General features: G+C 40.4%; 1 protein-coding gene across 4 annotated transcripts in view; it reads right to left on the bottom strand.

Annotated features, from left to right (window-relative positions):
* LOC131076332 (uncharacterized) overlaps positions 1–18,774 on the bottom strand; it is a 242,703-nt gene that overhangs the window by 115,903 nt on the left and 108,026 nt on the right. For all 4 annotated transcript variants that reach the window (XM_058013472.2, XM_058013473.2, XM_058013474.2 and 1 more), the window contains exon 6: positions 677–784. In XM_058013472.2, the coding sequence (XP_057869455.1) occupies positions 677–784 (108 nt within the window). The remainder of the gene's footprint in view (positions 1–676; positions 785–18,774) is intronic.

Below are 18,774 nucleotides of genomic sequence, written 5' to 3'. Positions count from 1 at the left end.
GCTTGTCTGGGCACTATGATCACATATAATATGACAATGGATACCACACATTATGATGTTTAAGATTTACTACCTGTGATCATATGACTATTGAACTTGGCATTGATTAGTAGTAAGTAATAACTATGATCAATAATGTGCATTTAACTTCTTCAAATCTACGAATGATTGAAAAACTACCAGTACTTATTGGTTCTCTAAAGTCAGTTTTATCAGTATGCATGATTATTAATATTATTTTGTAAAAATATGTCTTTTTATGTTAAGAAATTGTGCCAAACTTTTGTCGAATCATTAAGTCCAAGTCAAATTTGAGTCTGCCAAATTTTGCCAGAGTCCCAACTTTTTAACTCTGGTTCTTGCTATTGTATTTAAATATTTTTAAAGATTCCATAAACAGGATAGAGCCAAACATCAAAACAAAGAACCTTTTTAAATATTTGATTACCTTTTTAAGTAATCTAGAACAAATCTTATTTTTATCAACTCTAATGTCTCATGCTAGCATGTATAAGATATTATATGACATTGCAGAGGCCAAAAAACAACTGCACTGTTTTTATAACATACAGATGCAATCTAGATACTTGATTAAGCTAATGCCATCTAGGAAAAGATAAGTTCACAATAAACAAAAGAAACAATAAAACATGATGCAAGCTCAGAAGAAACGTACATCCATGATTGTAATCGCAGAGTCTAGAAGCAATAATCTGCCAATAGAAGCAATCATTGTGTTTAAAGCCAAACGAGATGCCAAGTCTTCTCTTGAAAGGGTCTCAAGCTGTACAGAAAAAATATACAAAATGATTCATGAACAAATTTATATTGCGAAAAAATATATGACAATACATTCCATGTAAAATCAATGACATCCTACCAAGAAGCTTTTCTAAGGTTTCAATGACCGTCAAGTATCTCCCAAAATGTAACAATTTACAAATTAGATTAGCATTGTTCTTCCAAGATGATGTACATGACCTAAGAAAATGAGCCATACTTTTGAAAGAGATTGCATTAATTATGCACTGAAAAAACCCAAACAACTATGCAATTTATGAGTAGGTAATATGTAATAACATGCACAAATTGTGCTTTAAAGTAGAGGAACCTTTATACACTACATATGGTTTTCATTTAAGTCAATGGTTCTTAAATGTTACAAAAGCAACGTGACATTGAACCCAATATTTCGATGATTGACCTTGCCTCCCTATACATGCCAAGCTTTCATGAACGTCAATTTAGATTAACAATTCTTAAAAGAATGCAAAAAATACTACAAATGGACATCATTAAAGGCATCTAAAGAGGATTACCATGGATAGGCCTGAACAGGAGAGAAACTGATCACTGTAAAGGCCAATGAAGAAACCATGCATAGAGCACATACAAAGCAGATAATAAATTTTTCAAGCATTTTTCCTTTTATTTTACATGATGGGCATGGCAGTATATCTTATTGCAAGAAATATATACATAGTTCATTTGAATATTAACCACACTTTTCATGTGAAGAGAAAATGATTTTTTTCTCCCTGTAAAATGTTTATTTAGTGCAAGAGTGGAAACTACTTCCAATATGCAATGTGAACCTGCGTGTGTATCAATAAATGTGCAAAATTTAGGCACATTTGATATAAGAAAAATCCTTTTTTCTTTAATAAATTTATCTTTCTTGTTCCGTTGAGGGAAGAGGAACACACACATCAGTGCAAAGAATATCAAAAGCTGTAACATAGGACTGAATATTACACAGGATAATAAGTTTCAGAAACTCAAAATGAAATGGTACTCTATATAGGTAAAAAAGAAAAAAAAGAAAATTTAATACAATAACAGATAGGCACTATGGGCGCCATTATAGAAGAGCTGCACACTATAAAAAGACTTGTACTTAATACCCATTCAAGAGTTTATATACGTAAAAAAGAATATAAGTTAATAAAATAGAAATTGAATTTTGACAGTGCTTCACAAAGTAATCCATAGTTAGCAAATGCTGGGTATATTTTAAGAAAGTCTAATGGTGATTTTGTGCTTGGGTGCTTGCTATTTCTTCGGAATAAAACTATTAATGTAGCGTAATAGGAGGCTCTCTTAGAAGGAATTAAAGCAACATATAAAGTAGGGTCTCAGAGTGTGGAAATTGGAGGAGCTTCACAAATTGTGATTAATGCTATTAACAAAGGGCATTGGCCGCATTGGTATCTCAGATCCATGTTAGAAGAGATTTTCGAAAGGACAAGAAAATTTGATTTGTGAAATTGTCTGATTGCTATAAAAAATAAAACAAAGCAGCCAATTATATGGCAAATCAAGGTATTCTTCAATCAGATTTATCATTGGTAGAAAGTACAAAGGGGAACAAATGGGAGCACTTGTAAACTTTAATCATGGATTAACACCACCCCATCAATAAAGATGCATGAATATGTTTTTGAAATAATGCTGAGAGGAAAGGCCTGTTGCATTGATAGTTCGGAAGAGATTCGATTAGGCCTTGTTGATGGTATTTTATGCAAAATGCAACACAAAATAAAATACTAAGTATTCTATCATATCTTGAACAAAATCTCCCCTTATGCTAAACTTCGTAATCATAGGAGGTGACCCCAAGGTTCTGAATGTCAGGTCTTGACGTGCTCTTGGATAGACTTAGCATGTTTAATGTGATATTCCTGATATCACAAGGTGGACTTACGTTGAATCTTGAATGTTTGAATATGCTGTTTGAAAGTGGAATTTTACCTAACTTAAATAAAATAAAAAGGGTAAGGGTTGAGAAAGCTAATCTAAGCCTAGAAATGCAAGAGCAATGGACATTTTTTGGTGAAACTCAACTAAGCTTTGCTTTGACATGCAGCGAACATATCCACAAGGCTAGTGCAATTTTCTAGGGATAGCTAATGATTTTCAAATCACCACTACAAGCATAGATACACCTTCAAGATGAAGCATACCAATGAAGGAGTGATAATTGAAGTTAAACTTTGCTAAGATGGACACAATTGACTACACAAGACACTTTACAATCAGCAAAGTGTTAGTAGTATGGATGTACGAATTTCACAATTGATCATGCACAAAGTTCTTCCATTCATCTAAACAATATGGAAATTAAATGAAAAGAAGAGACCATGCAAATTGCTGAATCAACATATGAATTTCACCATATCTTCAATGAAGTTTACATGCTTCTTACAACAAAATCTTGGCAACAATTTTTGCCTTCTCTTCCTGCTCTACTCTAATTGCTATCTAATTATTGACTATTCACTCTTAACTATTCCTTGTTAACTATTAACCTTTACAAATGGAAGAGTGGAGCTTTATATAGTCCTCTCATTACAATGAGTGGCTCAGATTGATTCACAATCAATGGCCAAGATTAAAGGATAGAAACCCTAATTAAGGTTTGTTACACCCATTACAAAGCATTTAATGCTTGGCCAGTGATTAAATGACATTATATGGGACACATGTCCTTCCTTGAATAATTGACCAATACATGACAACGTTTGGTGCATTCGACTTTGTGCCCACATGTGATAGTTATCCTCCTTGATGGATGAGCTAGGTACTTTGTGCCCACATGTGATAGTTCATATCAGCAAGTCTCATTTGCCACCTATGCTGTTGTGGATTTTTATGTGAAGAATTCTTCATGCTGGCCAGGCTTTTTTGATGATAACTGGAAGTTGAGTCATAATAGGCAGGGGATTTGGGCATGAAGTGGAGGAAGTGGAACTGGAAGTGGAAAGAACTGGAAGGAAGGAACTGGAAATGGAAAGAAATGGAAGTGGAAGTGGAAGGAAGTGGAAACAGAAGTGGAAGTGGAAGTGTAAAGAACTGGAATTGGAAGAAACTGGAAGTGGAAGTGGAAGCAAGTGGAAGTGGAAGTCAAAGTGGATCACGCCTTGGAGAGGACAAAGGAAATGCTGAAAGAAAGGTTGTGCCTTGGCACAGGTATTGGAAGTGATTTATCAGTTGTTGATTAGCTTGGTACTCCACTTGTTCCCTTCGCTTGCCATGGATCAGGCTTTTGATAGCTTCTTAGCAACATTCTAGCAAGGTCATGATCATCTTCAAGTAAAGGAAATGTGAGGTGAAAGTTCGCTGATTCGAGAGGCAACTAGAAGTTCGCACATTTGGGAGGCAACTAGAAATTTGTGTTAATGTGAATGGCTAAGGTCGGACTCCTTTAAGACCGACACAATTGTCCAAGACAATTACATGTCGATCTAATAAAACAATTAAAGATGTGAAGGGAAAAATTACGATTTATATAAATAATTACTTCATTGTGCCGATATCATTTAAGTAACGAAACCCGCCACCCTTGGAACGTGTTAATAAAGAGACACGATGTTTTATGATGGTCGACTCTTGGAGGAGTCGTGATGATTAAAGGAACACATATCGGGTGTATATAAGGCTTTGTGTCCATCCTCCAAAGGCATCGGATTACATATATCAGGTAGTCAGACATATCTTATTCTATAGCAAGCAACAGTTCATGTTCTTCTACACAAAGTCCGATCTCATTCTTCAGCAGCATGTTCTCGTCATCAAGGACACCAATTGATATAGAAGCAGATTGATCAAGAATAGATCATTATACAGCAATCATTAATTGTACATTGCAGTCTAGAGTAAATTCAGTTGTCACATTGCTTCAAAGTGTGAAGGAACTCATTATAAAACTATTGTCATTTTATTGGAAGTAATTAAGACTCCTTGTAGCTGGTGTTGGCGGCAATATTGTACACGGAAATAAAACTAGTTAATTAAGTTGTAATCATGTTGGTTAGTTTGCAACCGAGGGGTGGCAGTTGCGGTGCAACGGTTGGCGCTCGCACCCCCTTGGCATCTTTATATACTTCCGAATGTAACTGGTGGACAAGAATGAATTATGAATGGAATAACACATCTGATACTTGTCTAATATCTATGGCATTGTTCTGCATTACATACTTCATGCTTTAAGTATTCACCCGAGAGGGCAAACATTTGGCGCCGTTGCCTAGATGTACTCGGGAACGGAAGACGTGGATGGCGCACGGACGCGATGGGCCTACCCGTCAGTGAGATGAACCCAGAGACCGACGACGCGCACATGGAACAAGAGGCGAAGGGGAAATTGAACCCTGTAATAATCCCGGTACAATGTTGAGATAAATTGTGGCCGAAAGGAAAAATAATAAAAGTTTTTTTATGTACATGGCGTGTGCTTGCTATGTACGGAAGTGATTTAGGCCAAATATATTAAATAAAGACAGAAATAAGAAAGTAGAAACGAACGAGTGGGAGGCCGCACAAAGGGCCTTGATTCTGGAGCAGCAAGTAGAACGGAGACGGAGGCTGAGGCAACTTGCAGAAGGACGACCTGCCGAAGGGTGGCCTGAAGGGAACCACGGAGGTGTCACGGAGGGTGCAGAAGCCGAGGGAAGTTTCTACACGTCGCCAGAACACCGTAGGGCACGGAGCCACGAAGAGTTTCTAGCGGAAACAAGGTTAAGGAGAGATCTAGTCGAAGAGACTCGGGATCAGTTTAGAAACTTATCCCTTACACCACGGAGTGAAGATCACCAACGGGAACCAGGAGTGGGCACGGGTGGGAGCGAAGGGGAGGGCAACCGTACGGGTGTAGGTGCCACACACGACAGGCAAAACACCATACCTCCAGTCGCCCACGTAGGACACACCACCGGCGCCACCAGAGGAAGTAGCGCAGGGTCACAGACACAAGCACAACCGCCGCCAGGAAGACGACCCGGGATGGCGAGTAAACAAAAATTACCAAAGTTCACGGGGGACGGCAAGGAAGACCCCTTACGGCACTGCTGTACATGTGAAACCATTTGGTCTGCCAACGGAGTGACAGACCAGAATGACTGGGTACAGCAATTCCCAGCCACGTTACGTGGAGTTGCCATAGATTGGTACTCCGATGTAGATAAGCAAAAAGTGGCCACATGGGCAAACCTACAAAAGGAATTCACAGAGGAGTTTCGGTTGCTCCGTGATGACAACGAAATTGTAACAGAGATATACAGTACCAAACAAGGTACCAAGGAGACAGTACGGCCATACAGCAGGAGACTGAAGAAATTGTTGGGTAAAATGGAAAGCCAACCAGCTGAGGGCTTGAAAAAACGATGGTTCGTTGAAGGATTGAAATCCTCCCTATGGAAAAAAATGAAAATTGTACCCTCGACGTCATATGACGACGCCTATAATAGGGCAATGGACCTAGAGAGCGAATACAAAACATCAAGTTAGAAGAAAAGTAATAAATATTCATCTGACGATGATGAAGATTCTGACGAAAAAAGTAGTAGTGGTGGCGAATCGAGTAAAAAGGTGCACGCTCTCCAAAAGGACATGGAACGAATGCTGAAAGAATTCAAAGCCATGAAAGGGAGTACAAGTAAGACGGAAGAAAATGACGTGTGGTGTACTGACTGTAGGAATGACGGACACACCAAGGGGTCCTGTCCCAAGAAGGCTTTCTGCGACATTTGTCAGATTACGAGACATTTGACAAAGGAATGTCCCTACAATATGAAAACCAGGAGCCAACAAGTTCTCTTCACGCAAGAGCAGCCGGCCGTCGGAACTTCGCAAACCAACACAACGGCATCATCTGGAGGTTACCGAGACAACAGACGCGGTGGCAGAAGGAATAGCAACAATAACAATAACGGAAGCCGTATCCAGTATGACGCCAAGGGCCGGCCAATTATCCAATGTAGGGCCTGTAATCAATGGGGGCACTTCGCCCGTGATTGCACGCAGGAAGCCACCCCTCAGCACCTCTGCCAATGGTGTCGGCCAGGTGACCATGAGGAGGCAAATTGCCCACAGGCAGGGGTTAATCTTCTCAACATTGAGAAGACTGGTGAGAAAGAAGTACTGGCAATCACCCGCGCCCAAACGAAAAGGGCCACTTATCCCGACCCCCGTATGGAGAAGGAGAGATTACGGGAGGCAAAGGCCAATATTGAACGTGAGATGATGGCCGAACGACAAGACAACGAGGTGGCGAGTACATCATCTCGTACGGAAGCGGAAAATAACATCATTGGGCAAGTACTGCAGATGGAAGTACCTATAAGGGTAAAGGACCTTTGTCATAACCCCTCCTTGGACATTGGATTATTGTGATTAAATAAATACGATAATTAAAACATTTATTAATTAACATTTAATAATATTGGAAAATCGTCTCATTTATGAGACTTCACGATTTTCCTCTAAAGTGAGGGTTGTCATAACCCCACATCCTGGTGATGTAATTAATACTAGTTTTTGTGATTCTTCATCATAATAATAAATTATCATTTATTATGTAATTAATTATTGATGGTAATAGTAGTATTAATCATTCATTAATATAAAAATAAAATTAATTCTCACTTGGCTCAAAGCAACGATTGTATGGAAACCTTTGCTTGTTACACAAGGTAAACAGCATCGAATAAGATTATTAAATGCTAATATTTAAATAGTGACCAGGTACAAAGTATCATAAGACAGACCTTAGCATCTAATAATAAAGATAATACTCAATGATATCTCCGTTACCGATCAAAGATATAAGAAGGCCATTGATCACACTCTCGGAGGGGAAGGGGAGATGTCCCCATCTAGACAATCAAAACACGATGATGCCACTCTAGAATAGAATTTAAAAATCAAATAATAATACAATTAAGATATGAAATATTTATTTAACCAACAAAGAAGATTTAATATATAATTTATATTTATTAAATATTAATATTAATTTCATATTTATTAAATAATAATAATAAAAGTAATATAAATAAATGAATAGTAATAAAATAAATATCTAATGAGAACATTCGAGTAAAGACTTGGCCAATATCGGTGTATGAACAGCCAGCACTCAAACTAATATCCATGACTGGCCACGAGATAATTATAGTCAGCATCAATGAGGAATATAATAATATTATCGATGGAATATCTCATCCCAAATAATCAATTTAATCCAACATGATTACATCTATAGGTAGCGATGAAATAGAGACTATCGTATGGCTAGCAATTCATTAACAAATAATCATCAATAAATCGAGGATATGCAAACTACTAGTGGAGAGACATGATTAGGAAGAGACCTGTCTCTCCGATAACCAAGCGATACAACCATTCCATCGTGCAAGATACATAAGGGAAGAGTATCAGCGATGAAAGAGAGGGAAATCAGAGAAGGTCAGAATACACGAACCACAAGAGGAGATATTGGCATTTATAAGAGATGAAATATACAGCAGTTCACTTCAATTCTGTAGTTGTGGTATAGGATACGTGACACAATATAGAATGTTCTATATATGCTCTGTCTGATTATTATAACCAGACATTGTTGGTCAAAGGGGGGAGAACTCAGAAAACATATATTAATTCAGCAGCATTTATAATTATCTTGTGATGTGGAAGCAGATTATAAAGGAAGGAATACCATGTGGGGGTCTTTGATCTGACAGATATCAGAATTAAAGAAAAAGGACTTCAATAGAAATTCAGATTTATTAGTATTAGAATACACTTGCCAAAGTGCTTTGTTGGCCCCACACAATAATTATAATAAAAGAATCTCCAAACAGCATTTGCAACAATTAGAAGAGGTTTTGAAGGTTTCACAATTTTTTGTGTTTTTAGCAGCAGCTCCACTAAATGGAATGGGACCCACTTGTAATACTTTGAAAAATTGGTTGTGTTTTTTACTTCAACCCCACTTAAGCTTTCACAAGGAATTTGTAGGTTATTACCAAAGGGTCAATGAATGTCTAAGAGGAGTCAACAACATATTGAAGATTTTTGTTTGGGAAAAATTTGCTTGTGTTTTTTTCCCATTCTCCACTACTTGTGAGATACCAATCAAATAAAAGCTGTAGTAAATCATGATCAATTGAAGTGTCAACACATGATTTAGAGAGAGTTATATGAAGATTATGGCATGGTATATATAAGGGAGACATATCAAGTACATTCATTAATTTAAGAAGAGGGAGAAAAATACATAAAAGGATAAGTAGGGGAAATTGGAGAAAGACACTTGAAGACTTTTATTTCTTGTTTTCAGATTTGAATCTCTCTAGTAGAGCATAAGTTTATGATATAGGAGCACCACTCCTGTCTGCATCTTCTTCTTGTGGATACTGCTTACATCATAGATCAAGTCTTCAGGTAAGCATTTTTCAGTGTGCTATTTGGTTCGCTTTCACTTTTCTCACTCTCTGTTTTATTTTCTTTATATTATCTTAATCTACAAAGTTTATATTGGGTTTTTAATGGTGTTTACAGTTTTGGGCAGTTTTATAGAGAAGCTTGGCTTCTGGGGTTGCTGATAAATATAACAAATTAATTGTGTACAGATTTTGTATGGAGGATCATGATGAATTGTTTTGGTGGGTGTATAAATGGAGAAAGCTATCAAGATAAGTTCTACCTTCTGAATTATTCATAGAAATTTAAGTTAAATATTATAGTGAAATGTCCTCAGATTTGATAATATTTAATTTATAAATGTATTATAATTCTCACTATAAGTTGAAATTGTTGTCTCAGGACTGAATCAGGGAAAATCCGAAGGAGGGACATTACAACCTTCTAGAAACAATGCCACAGTTAGGAACCGCCATTTTCAATTCCATACAAACCACTGCGCAGGCACCTTTGCATGCCACACGGGCGGAAGTTCCAGTCAGCCCCTCAGCTGACCCAATGTTGTTGGCCTTAAATAGTGGTAGGCATCCTGCTGTAGTACAGATGGGAATTCTCGGGGCTATCCTCAAAGACACCATCGTGGACGGAGGTTCGGGGGTGAATGTACTGCCAGAGGATACGTGGAAGAAGTTGGGGAAGCCAACACTATGGCTACCCACGTTCAACTTGGAAGGTGCAGACCAGCACGGCATCAAGCCACTCGGCACCCTGATGGCCCAGCCGGTCACCATCGGCACGCAACCTTTCATACTAGATTTTGTGGTAATCCCACTCAAGAAGAAGGGATACGACGCCATCTTAGGCAGAGGGTGGCTGGTTACAACAAAGGTGAACCACGACTGGAAAAACAACACCCTTTCTATGGAGAAAGGGGGGCGGAAGTACACCATTGATCTGAGGACCCAGGTTGTTGACGAGGAACTGACATCATCTTCGGAATCGGAGGGTGAACAGAAAGGCTACTCGAGGGACGAAGGACGGGGCTGCAGGGAGCCCAATGACGAAGGGATTCTCAAGCTAGGAGAGTGCTCCGAGGATGAGACAGGGTCATTGAACGGGCTCTTCTATTGGCAAATGGAGGATTATGAAATGTTCCAGAGCTATAGGCTCGAAGTAGAGGAACCAGAGCAAGTAACAGAGGAGGCATACCTGCCAGAATACATAGAATATTGGAAGGGAGACGCCCAAACCTCGGTGACGTAGATAATCCGAAGATCAATTGTGTCGGCAACGATTGGAACCTTGTGTGGAAGGCCGCAGCTTTCAAAATCCTTATTATTCTTCTTCTTCTTATGTACAGGAAGGAGACAATGGTCCCTGTAGAATTTGTGGTTCCAGGTCTTCGGATGGCCATTGAAAATAGATTGGCCACCAATGGGCCCAAATTGAAACCCTAACACGCGAAGCGCGCAGGGGACCCGAGAGGCCAAACGGACACCCGAGAGCTCAGAGGGGGACCCGAGAGGATGGAAGGGGACTTGAGAGGCCAGGAAGGCGACTCAAGAGGCACAGGAGCACAGTAGGCGACTCTCGGGCGAGGAAAACTGAGAAGGATGATGGGCAATCCCAGAGACAGGGGACTCGAGCAGACGACTCTCTAGACAACTAAATTAGGAGATGAAAAAAAAAAATTGAAAAAAAACCGTATGGTCGTACAACAGGCGACCGTACGGTCAAAAAATGTTTTTAAAAATATTGGAAAAAAAACCGTACGGTTGTACGACAAGCGACCGTACGGTCAGAAAAAAATTTTTAAAAAAAAATGGATGGGACCACCGTGCGGTGGTAACACCGACGCCACCGGCGATGGTAACATCGACGGCAACCACCGTGCGGTGGTAACACCGACAGTGATCACCGTGCGGTGGGGCCACCGGCGGTGGTAACACCGACGGTGACTACCGTGCGGTGGGGCCACCAGCGGTGGTAACACCGACGGCGACCACCGTGCGGTGGACCACCGGCGGTCCACCGTACGATGGTAACCACCGTCGTGCAGTGGCACCCACAACTACAAAGCCCGCACAGCCCCGCGCAGCGCCGCACAACCCGAAACAGTCCCGCACCACGCAGCCCACGCAAAGGAAGAAAAAGAAGCTAACGGAAAAAAAAAAAAAAAAGAGATGCAGCCGCTTCGTCGTCAGTGGTCACTATACGGTTGAACTACGTTGGGTGTGCGGAAGGAGGACCGTACGGTGTGCACAGTTGAGCATGTTGTCCGTACGCTGGAGGTGTGTCCGTACGGTAAGGAGGGTGTCGACCACGGGAAGGTGGCCGCACGATTGGAGGTGTCAGTGCTGTTGTTGACCATACGGGGAGGTTGTAAATTAAAAAAAAAAAAACGACGACGACCTGATTGAAAAATGATTCGATGACATCTGGAGCCCGGACCCCGCGAGGGGCACTGCCCCAGACCCCGCGGGGACGCTGCCCCTCAACCCCACTGGGGGCGTTGCCCCCAAACCCCCAATTTATTTTTGAGCTACAAAATACCACAGGAAGTCCGTACTGTGAGAAAGAAGCCTGCAGCTAAGCATTCGCGGGGAAGCCATAAGCCGTAGAGGGAGACGAATTTGGAGGTTGCGAACAAACAGAGTTTGAGGGAAGGCATTGCAGGTCTGCGCGACACCAAGGAGTTATTCAGTTCAGTCAGCTCATAGCCTTTGTGCCAGCGGGTTGTGGCCACCTCCAGGCAGGAATGGTATGCTTTGAGGAACTTGGAGTATGTCTCGGTTGGACGTGTGGTTGCCTTAGGGAATGCACAGAGGGCTCGGGAGGAGCTGACCACCAGGTTGGAGGCAGTACTAGCGTGAGACTTAGTTCAGCGTACCCAGGAGTTGGATGTCGAGAGGGCAACGCGGGTGGCTATCAAGAACAAATTGGCTAGGGAGACAATATCATTTGAGTAGCAGTTGGTGGAGGCTGAGACTGAAACGCGTGTTTTGCAGACAAGTTTGGTTTAGGCACAGGAGGACTTTGATGTCAAAAGAAGCAATAATGGTGAAATCCACACTTGAGCATCGAATGGTAGCAGAAAAGGGTTTTTCAGGCGAGGACACAACAAGTGTATAAGTTCTGGGCTCGACTGGCATCAACAGTTCTGTTTAATGTCATCTCTATTTTGTATTAAGTCGTCCAGAGATGACTTCTTTTCTTTTGGGGGGGATGATGTTGGCGGCAATATTGTACACGGAAATAAAACTAGTTAATTAAGTTGTAATCGTGTTGGTTAGTTGGCAACCGAGGGGTGGCAGTTGCAGTGCGACGGTTGGCGCTCGCACCCCCTTGGCATCTTTATATACTTCCGAATGTAACTTGTGGATAAGAACGAATTATGAATGGAATAACACATCTGATACTTGTCTAATATCTATGGCATTGTTCTGCGTTACGTACTTCATGCTTTAAGTATTCACCCGAGAGGGCAAACAGTTGGGTTTTTCACCTTCAAGAGGAAGGTTTTCCCAGGATATATTCTATGCATTTGTGTTTGATTTACTGTCTATCTAATCTGATCATAAAATTTAACAGTTCGCACATTTGGGAGGCAACTGGAAGTAATGATGTGAATGTCGCGCTTTTGGACCCGTACTGTAATTTCGATGATTTGCAAGGGACCCGGGAGTGATGGGTAGCGCATTTGCTTCAGCACTAGAAGTGATGGACCGCACTTTGAGGAGACAATTAAAAATTTTAAGGTGAAGTTTGCGCTTTAGGGTGGATACTGGAAGTGGCAAGATGAAGGTTGCATTTTTTGACCATCACATGAAGTTTGCACATTTGGAAGGTACTGGAAGTGACTTTTTCATTGGTTGGTTGACTTGCTACTTCATTTTCTCCTTGGACTTGCCATGGATCAAGCCTTTGATAACCTCTTAGAAACATTCTAGCAAGATCATGATCATCTTCAAGCAACGGAAATGCACAAGGTAAAGTTCGCTGATTTTGGAGTCAACTGGAAGTTACAAAGCAAAGTTCACACATTTGAGGCCCAATTGGAAGTTCGCAAGATGTCAACTTTACTAACTTAATTAATTCACCTTGAGCCATTTCATGATGATTTGAACTCTATCCTATCCTTCCTACAAGGATTTACCTCTCAAAGAATTTGCCTTAGCCAAATTTTAGCACTTCATCTCTAACTCTGCAAGTAAATGATGATGATGATCTAATGTAATGATCATCATGAATCGTTTTTTTCTCAAGCCTCGAAAACTAACTGACCTCACCTTATCCTAAAGAGAGAGACTTGACTTGATTACCTCTTGGTAACTTAAGATACTACACCTCCTCCAAGTGAAAGTCTAATAGCTAAAGACTCTAAACTAACCTAGAAAGAAAAAAAAGGGTGGGGGGGGTGTGCGAGTAGTCTTGTTGTGACGTTTTCACACATCGCCCCATTGAAAATAGGAACCCCCACTTTTTTCTGCTTTCTAGGATAATTGTTGAGTCTTTTAGCTATTTGCTTTCCATTTGGAAGAAGTGTAGTATCTCAGGTGGCTAAAATGTAGTCAAAAATCTCTCTCTTTAGGATAAAGTCAAGCACAACACTTCCTTTGCCCAATCAAGCTTTCGACCTGCCTCTCCCAGCATTGCTAGTGGGTACCCAAGCCCGATCGCTTCCCTTCCATCTCCCCTCATTTCCATTTCCTTTCATCTTTCCATCTCACTCTTCTATCCCGCAGCCTCCTCCATCTTTTCACCCCTCTATGCCTTCACCACATTCTCCTATCCTCCATCTCCCCTTTCATTTCCATTTCCCCTCACTTATCCATCTTCCCTTCCTACAATTCTACTTCTCCTCACTTCCTAGCATCACATCCCTACACCCTTCCTTTCATCTACTATCCTACCTTCCATTCACCTTCCCCATTTCCTAACTTCATCTACCCTTCCTACCTTCCATCAGCCCACTTCCCACCTTTCTGACTACCTCTCATAGCTACCATTTCTTACACCCTCCAGCCTACATATCATATTCTTTACCCCCTTACTCTGCTTAGCCTACCCATCCACTACCTACACCTCTTTACCACCCTGCCGCCTACCCCTATCCTAACCTAACTCACTTTCCTTGCTGCCCTTCATAACCTATTCCTATCCTAGCCTACACCTTACACCCCTCCCCTTAGCCTATCCCCTGTACCTCCCAATCACCCAACTGCCTTACTATCATCACTAACCCCAACCCCAACCCCATCTTAGCCTACCTATCCTAACCCACCGTCACTCCCTTTACTACCTCCTACACCCTATCCCTTCCTTGCTACGGCCCCTTTGCTATTCCCTTAAAACTCCCCATGTCATGGTGTTTTCCTCATTTTTGTTTTCCAAAATGAAAGACCATTACATAAAAAATTTGTCAAAAAATAAAAATTTTACTCTACGGCACGCTTCTCGATGCAGAATTTTGCTTCGTCCTTGGATTGTCTTAATCCTCAGTCTATCCTCGAACCAAGTTTCAAATTTCATCGCATTCTGGTTTCATTTGCTATGTCGTTCCTTAAATTTCGGATTTTTCTCCCTGCCTACAGTTGGGAAATTTTTCTTAAATTGCAAGTTTTAATGATTTTCTTTGTTTTAATCTTTGGAGGGAAATTTTTAGCTAATTATAAGTGCTAAGTTATTAAAACTTGTTGAAGGGATTTTATTTTCCCCTTTACAAGTTATTATAACTTGTATATCTCTCTCAAAAACCCGATATTGCTTAAAATGGAGAAAAGTGACATTTTATAACTTGCATTTGAGTTTTAAAAACCCATTTGCTCCATAAAGAGAAAATGAAGGCATTTTAAATTTGCTATTGAGTCTCAAAAACCCGATTTTCCCTTGTGAAGAGAAAAGTGAAATTTTAAACATGTAATATGAATTTCAAAACCCGATTTTCACTATTACATGCAAAATCGAACTTGTTCTTTATTCTCAAAAACCCGACCAGCCAAGGAAGGTGATTTTGATGGAGATTCCAAGCATATTTTGTGGAGATTTTTTGGGAAGAAGAGGCGTTTCGGATTCTTGCCTATTTCCATGCATTTTCGAACTCATATCACACCATTTGGTAGTCATGATTGCTGGTTTTTTAGTGTAGAACAGCAAACAAGTGATTCCTCCAAGCCACATTTTGGTGGATCCAAGTGCCACAAATCTCTTCTTCCCTAAGTCGTTTTGGCTTCCTTCACCTACGCGTTGAGAATAGAGGAATATTTGACCGGTTCTTGTGCCATTTTACTTGCATTTTGTGCCACGTTTTTGCTGCTGAAGACGTTTTTCAAAAACGTGGCTAGGGTTTCCAAGTTTGTTTATTGCTTACTTAAGGGGTTTGTCTTCTTCATTCAAAGATTGTTCATCTTTTGAAGAGGCATTTCGAATTGAAGCAAGGTATGATTACTTTTCTTCTTGTTTCATTTTCTTGTTTTCTTTTTTTTTCATTCTAGTTGTAAATTTGTGAATATGTTGGTTTTGCCCCAAAAATCAGTTTTGTGAGAGAGATTTTCCCCTTTGCTTGTATTCGGGATTTTAAATCCTAATTACAAGTTGGATCAAAATAATTAATATTCCCTTACGGTTATAAGAATTTAACCATTTTTTGTTGAAATTCCAAGTTGTAAAGATGAAAAACACCCATCCTTCCAAAATCGGGTTTTTAGAACCGGATTGCATGTCTGAAGTTCTTCACATTTTCTTGAAAATGACATTTCCAAAACTTTCCCATTTTTATCAATCCATATTGCCTATATCCGTACTTTCCGTTCACGTCATTTCCCACAAGTCTAAATCTCAATTTTCACTCATTTCTCCATTTTCCATTTTACAAGTATACTTGCATTCGGGTTTTAAAAATCCGATTGCATGTTCATTCTTCCCAACTTGTATACTTGTAAAACTTTCCCCAAGATCCGAAATTGGAAAAAGTCAAATTTCCACCATTCCCATTTATTTCCTCTCTTTCTCTCACAAAGTCGTGAAGTGCAAGGGTTGGAGTTCTTCCCATTTGAAGAAGGAAAAATGTTAGTTGCAGCTGATTATGATGTTGCCTTAACACTTTTAAGTCTGCATTGCAATATACCAAGTTATCCTTCAATGTCAGATTTACCATCCTCTCCTATTCCGAAGAAGATGAAGTATAAATATGACAAGTACCAGAATGAAGTTTCACCTTCGCAAGTTTCCTCTCCTTTGGATCACATTAAGGACGCGGAGATAGGGCATGTAGACATGTCAGAATTCATCAAGACAGTGGAGGATCCACAAGATAGTAATATGCAGTGGCTATTGGACAGCCACATCCATCATGCATCTTCTTTTCCAATGGCTGCCCTAGAACTTGAATTTGTTCTCGCTTGCACCCATCACTTTGACAAGGAGACGAGAACCATTAGAAATGATGATTGTGAGACAATAATCAGCCTTGATGCAAATACAATTGAGAAAGTCTTCAGAATATCACCAACACCTGTCTATATGGAAATTTCAAAGGATAGTGCAACCGAGTACTATGTCAAGAGGGAAAAGGACTGCAAACGTCATATTAACAAGTGGATTCATGAGCCAGGAGCTGCCTTCAAAAGGTGGGCTAAGTTGTACCGTTGTGGCTTTAAGTGGGAAATTGGAGACATCATTACTCTCCTCAGTAGGATGATGGGTCTTGAACACTCTAATGTTTTTGAGCCCTGGATGTATCAATTTACCATGTTCATAAGGCAATCCCATCATATATCATCGGGAGAGATTATCTGTGATTCTTTGTGCGAGCAACTTGCAGCAGTCCCTACTACCATGACTTTCTACATGACTTTCTACATGAATTCATACTTAGTGTATTGGGCACCGTTACTCAGACATTTCCCTGGTCTTTCTACCAAGGGTGATCGCTCGCTTATACCTGTATGGGAATATTATGATCATTTGCCTTTGAGACCTAGCAAATTACATTTTAGAAGAGTTCAAGAGGCATTCCTTGGTTACTTCATGTGCCAGTTTGACAAGACTCTAAAGAACAAAAGGGTGTCAAATGAAGCATGGGAAAGAGTCAATGAATATGGGTGCTTATTTCTCCAATTCCCAACTTTCATTTATGTGAGAGTCGGATGCTACAGTGGGTAGCCATACATGCTTCCTAGATACCCGACCGATAAGATCATTCTTATGGAGTTGGGAAGACAGGTCATGGCTGTGCACGCTCATCAATCTGTCAGTCATAAGGATGGAATGGGGATTTCTACAACAAACCCATTGAAAATTGGTCGGTATTCTCTTGTCACATCCATCAAAGCCAGAGCTATGGAGACTGAGATGCAAGAGATTAAACTCAAAAGGTTTAAGTCCAAGGCAGATTTTGATTACCGGGGTATGAAGGAAAAGATCAAAAAGTCCTTCATGAACGTGCATCGTATTGAGGATATCTGGGTAGATCTCCGTACAGAAATGGAGGTTCTCAAGATGGACTACTGCAGGCTTACTGTTGAGCAGGTTATTGATATGAACCTGGCGGACATTCCGCAAGCAATGATTGATGATGGTAATGTGCTCGATCTAGAGTACGTCTCACGAAGGGTTGAGAAAGCCCCACTTCCTTTAATCCAATGGTCGCATAAAGAATGCACGTCCATTCTTGAAAGATTTCAGCCTATCTTGGCTAGCACCAACACTTGGGTCAAAGGTAATGGTGTTAGACTCATCAAGATCAAGGTTGGGAAAGAAGATGACTCTGTGAGGCCTCTTGGATGTAAGTTTGAGATTCAGATTGACAACAAGGAAGGTGCATCATCTTCTGGCACTAGGATCAAATTGCGGGTTAGTCGGGCAATAGTGCTTCCTCCTGAGGAGGCAACAGTTCGTGGAAAGGAAAAGTCTCGGCTTCATGTTCATGTGATCAATCCTGATAATCTAGAAGAGGGACACCAATCAGATGATGCTCCTAAGTCTCTAGCTTCAGACTCACCTCATGAGATTCCTTCATCAGTTTCCATGGAGATGCCTCTTTCTCCTCTTGACATAATAGTGGAAGAGTCCCCTCAGAATGTCATTCCTATTTTAGCAATTGAGTTGCCTCTTGATCATCAACAAGAGAGTTTGTTGGAAATTCCTGAGGATCATCATCTATTCGTCAATTATTCAAGGAAGGACATGTGACCTACATAATGTAATTTTATCGTTGGTCAAGCATTAAATGCTTTACAATGGGTTTCTATCTCTTGATCTTGGCCATTGATTGTGAATCAATCTGAGCCACTCAATTGTAATGAGAGCACTATATAAGGCTCCACTTCTTCATTTGTAAAAGGGGAATAATGATAGTCAATAGTTAGTAGCTCAGTAGCAGATAGCAAATAGTTAGAGAACAAAGAGAAGGCAAATTCTTGTTGCCAAGACATTGTTGCAAAAGGCATGTAAACTTCATTTAAGATATGGTGAATTCTATGTGTTGATTCAACAATTTGCATGATCTCTACTTCTCATTTGATTTTCATGTTGTTTAGATGAATGAAAGACTGTGCATGATCAATGGTGAAA

This window comes from Cryptomeria japonica, chromosome 11, assembly GCF_030272615.1.
Source record: "Cryptomeria japonica chromosome 11, Sugi_1.0, whole genome shotgun sequence".
NCBI classification, from domain to species: domain Eukaryota; kingdom Viridiplantae; phylum Streptophyta; class Pinopsida; order Cupressales; family Cupressaceae; genus Cryptomeria; species Cryptomeria japonica.
Note: the sequence above shows the minus strand (reverse complement) of the source record. Positions and strands in the feature narration are given on the sequence as shown.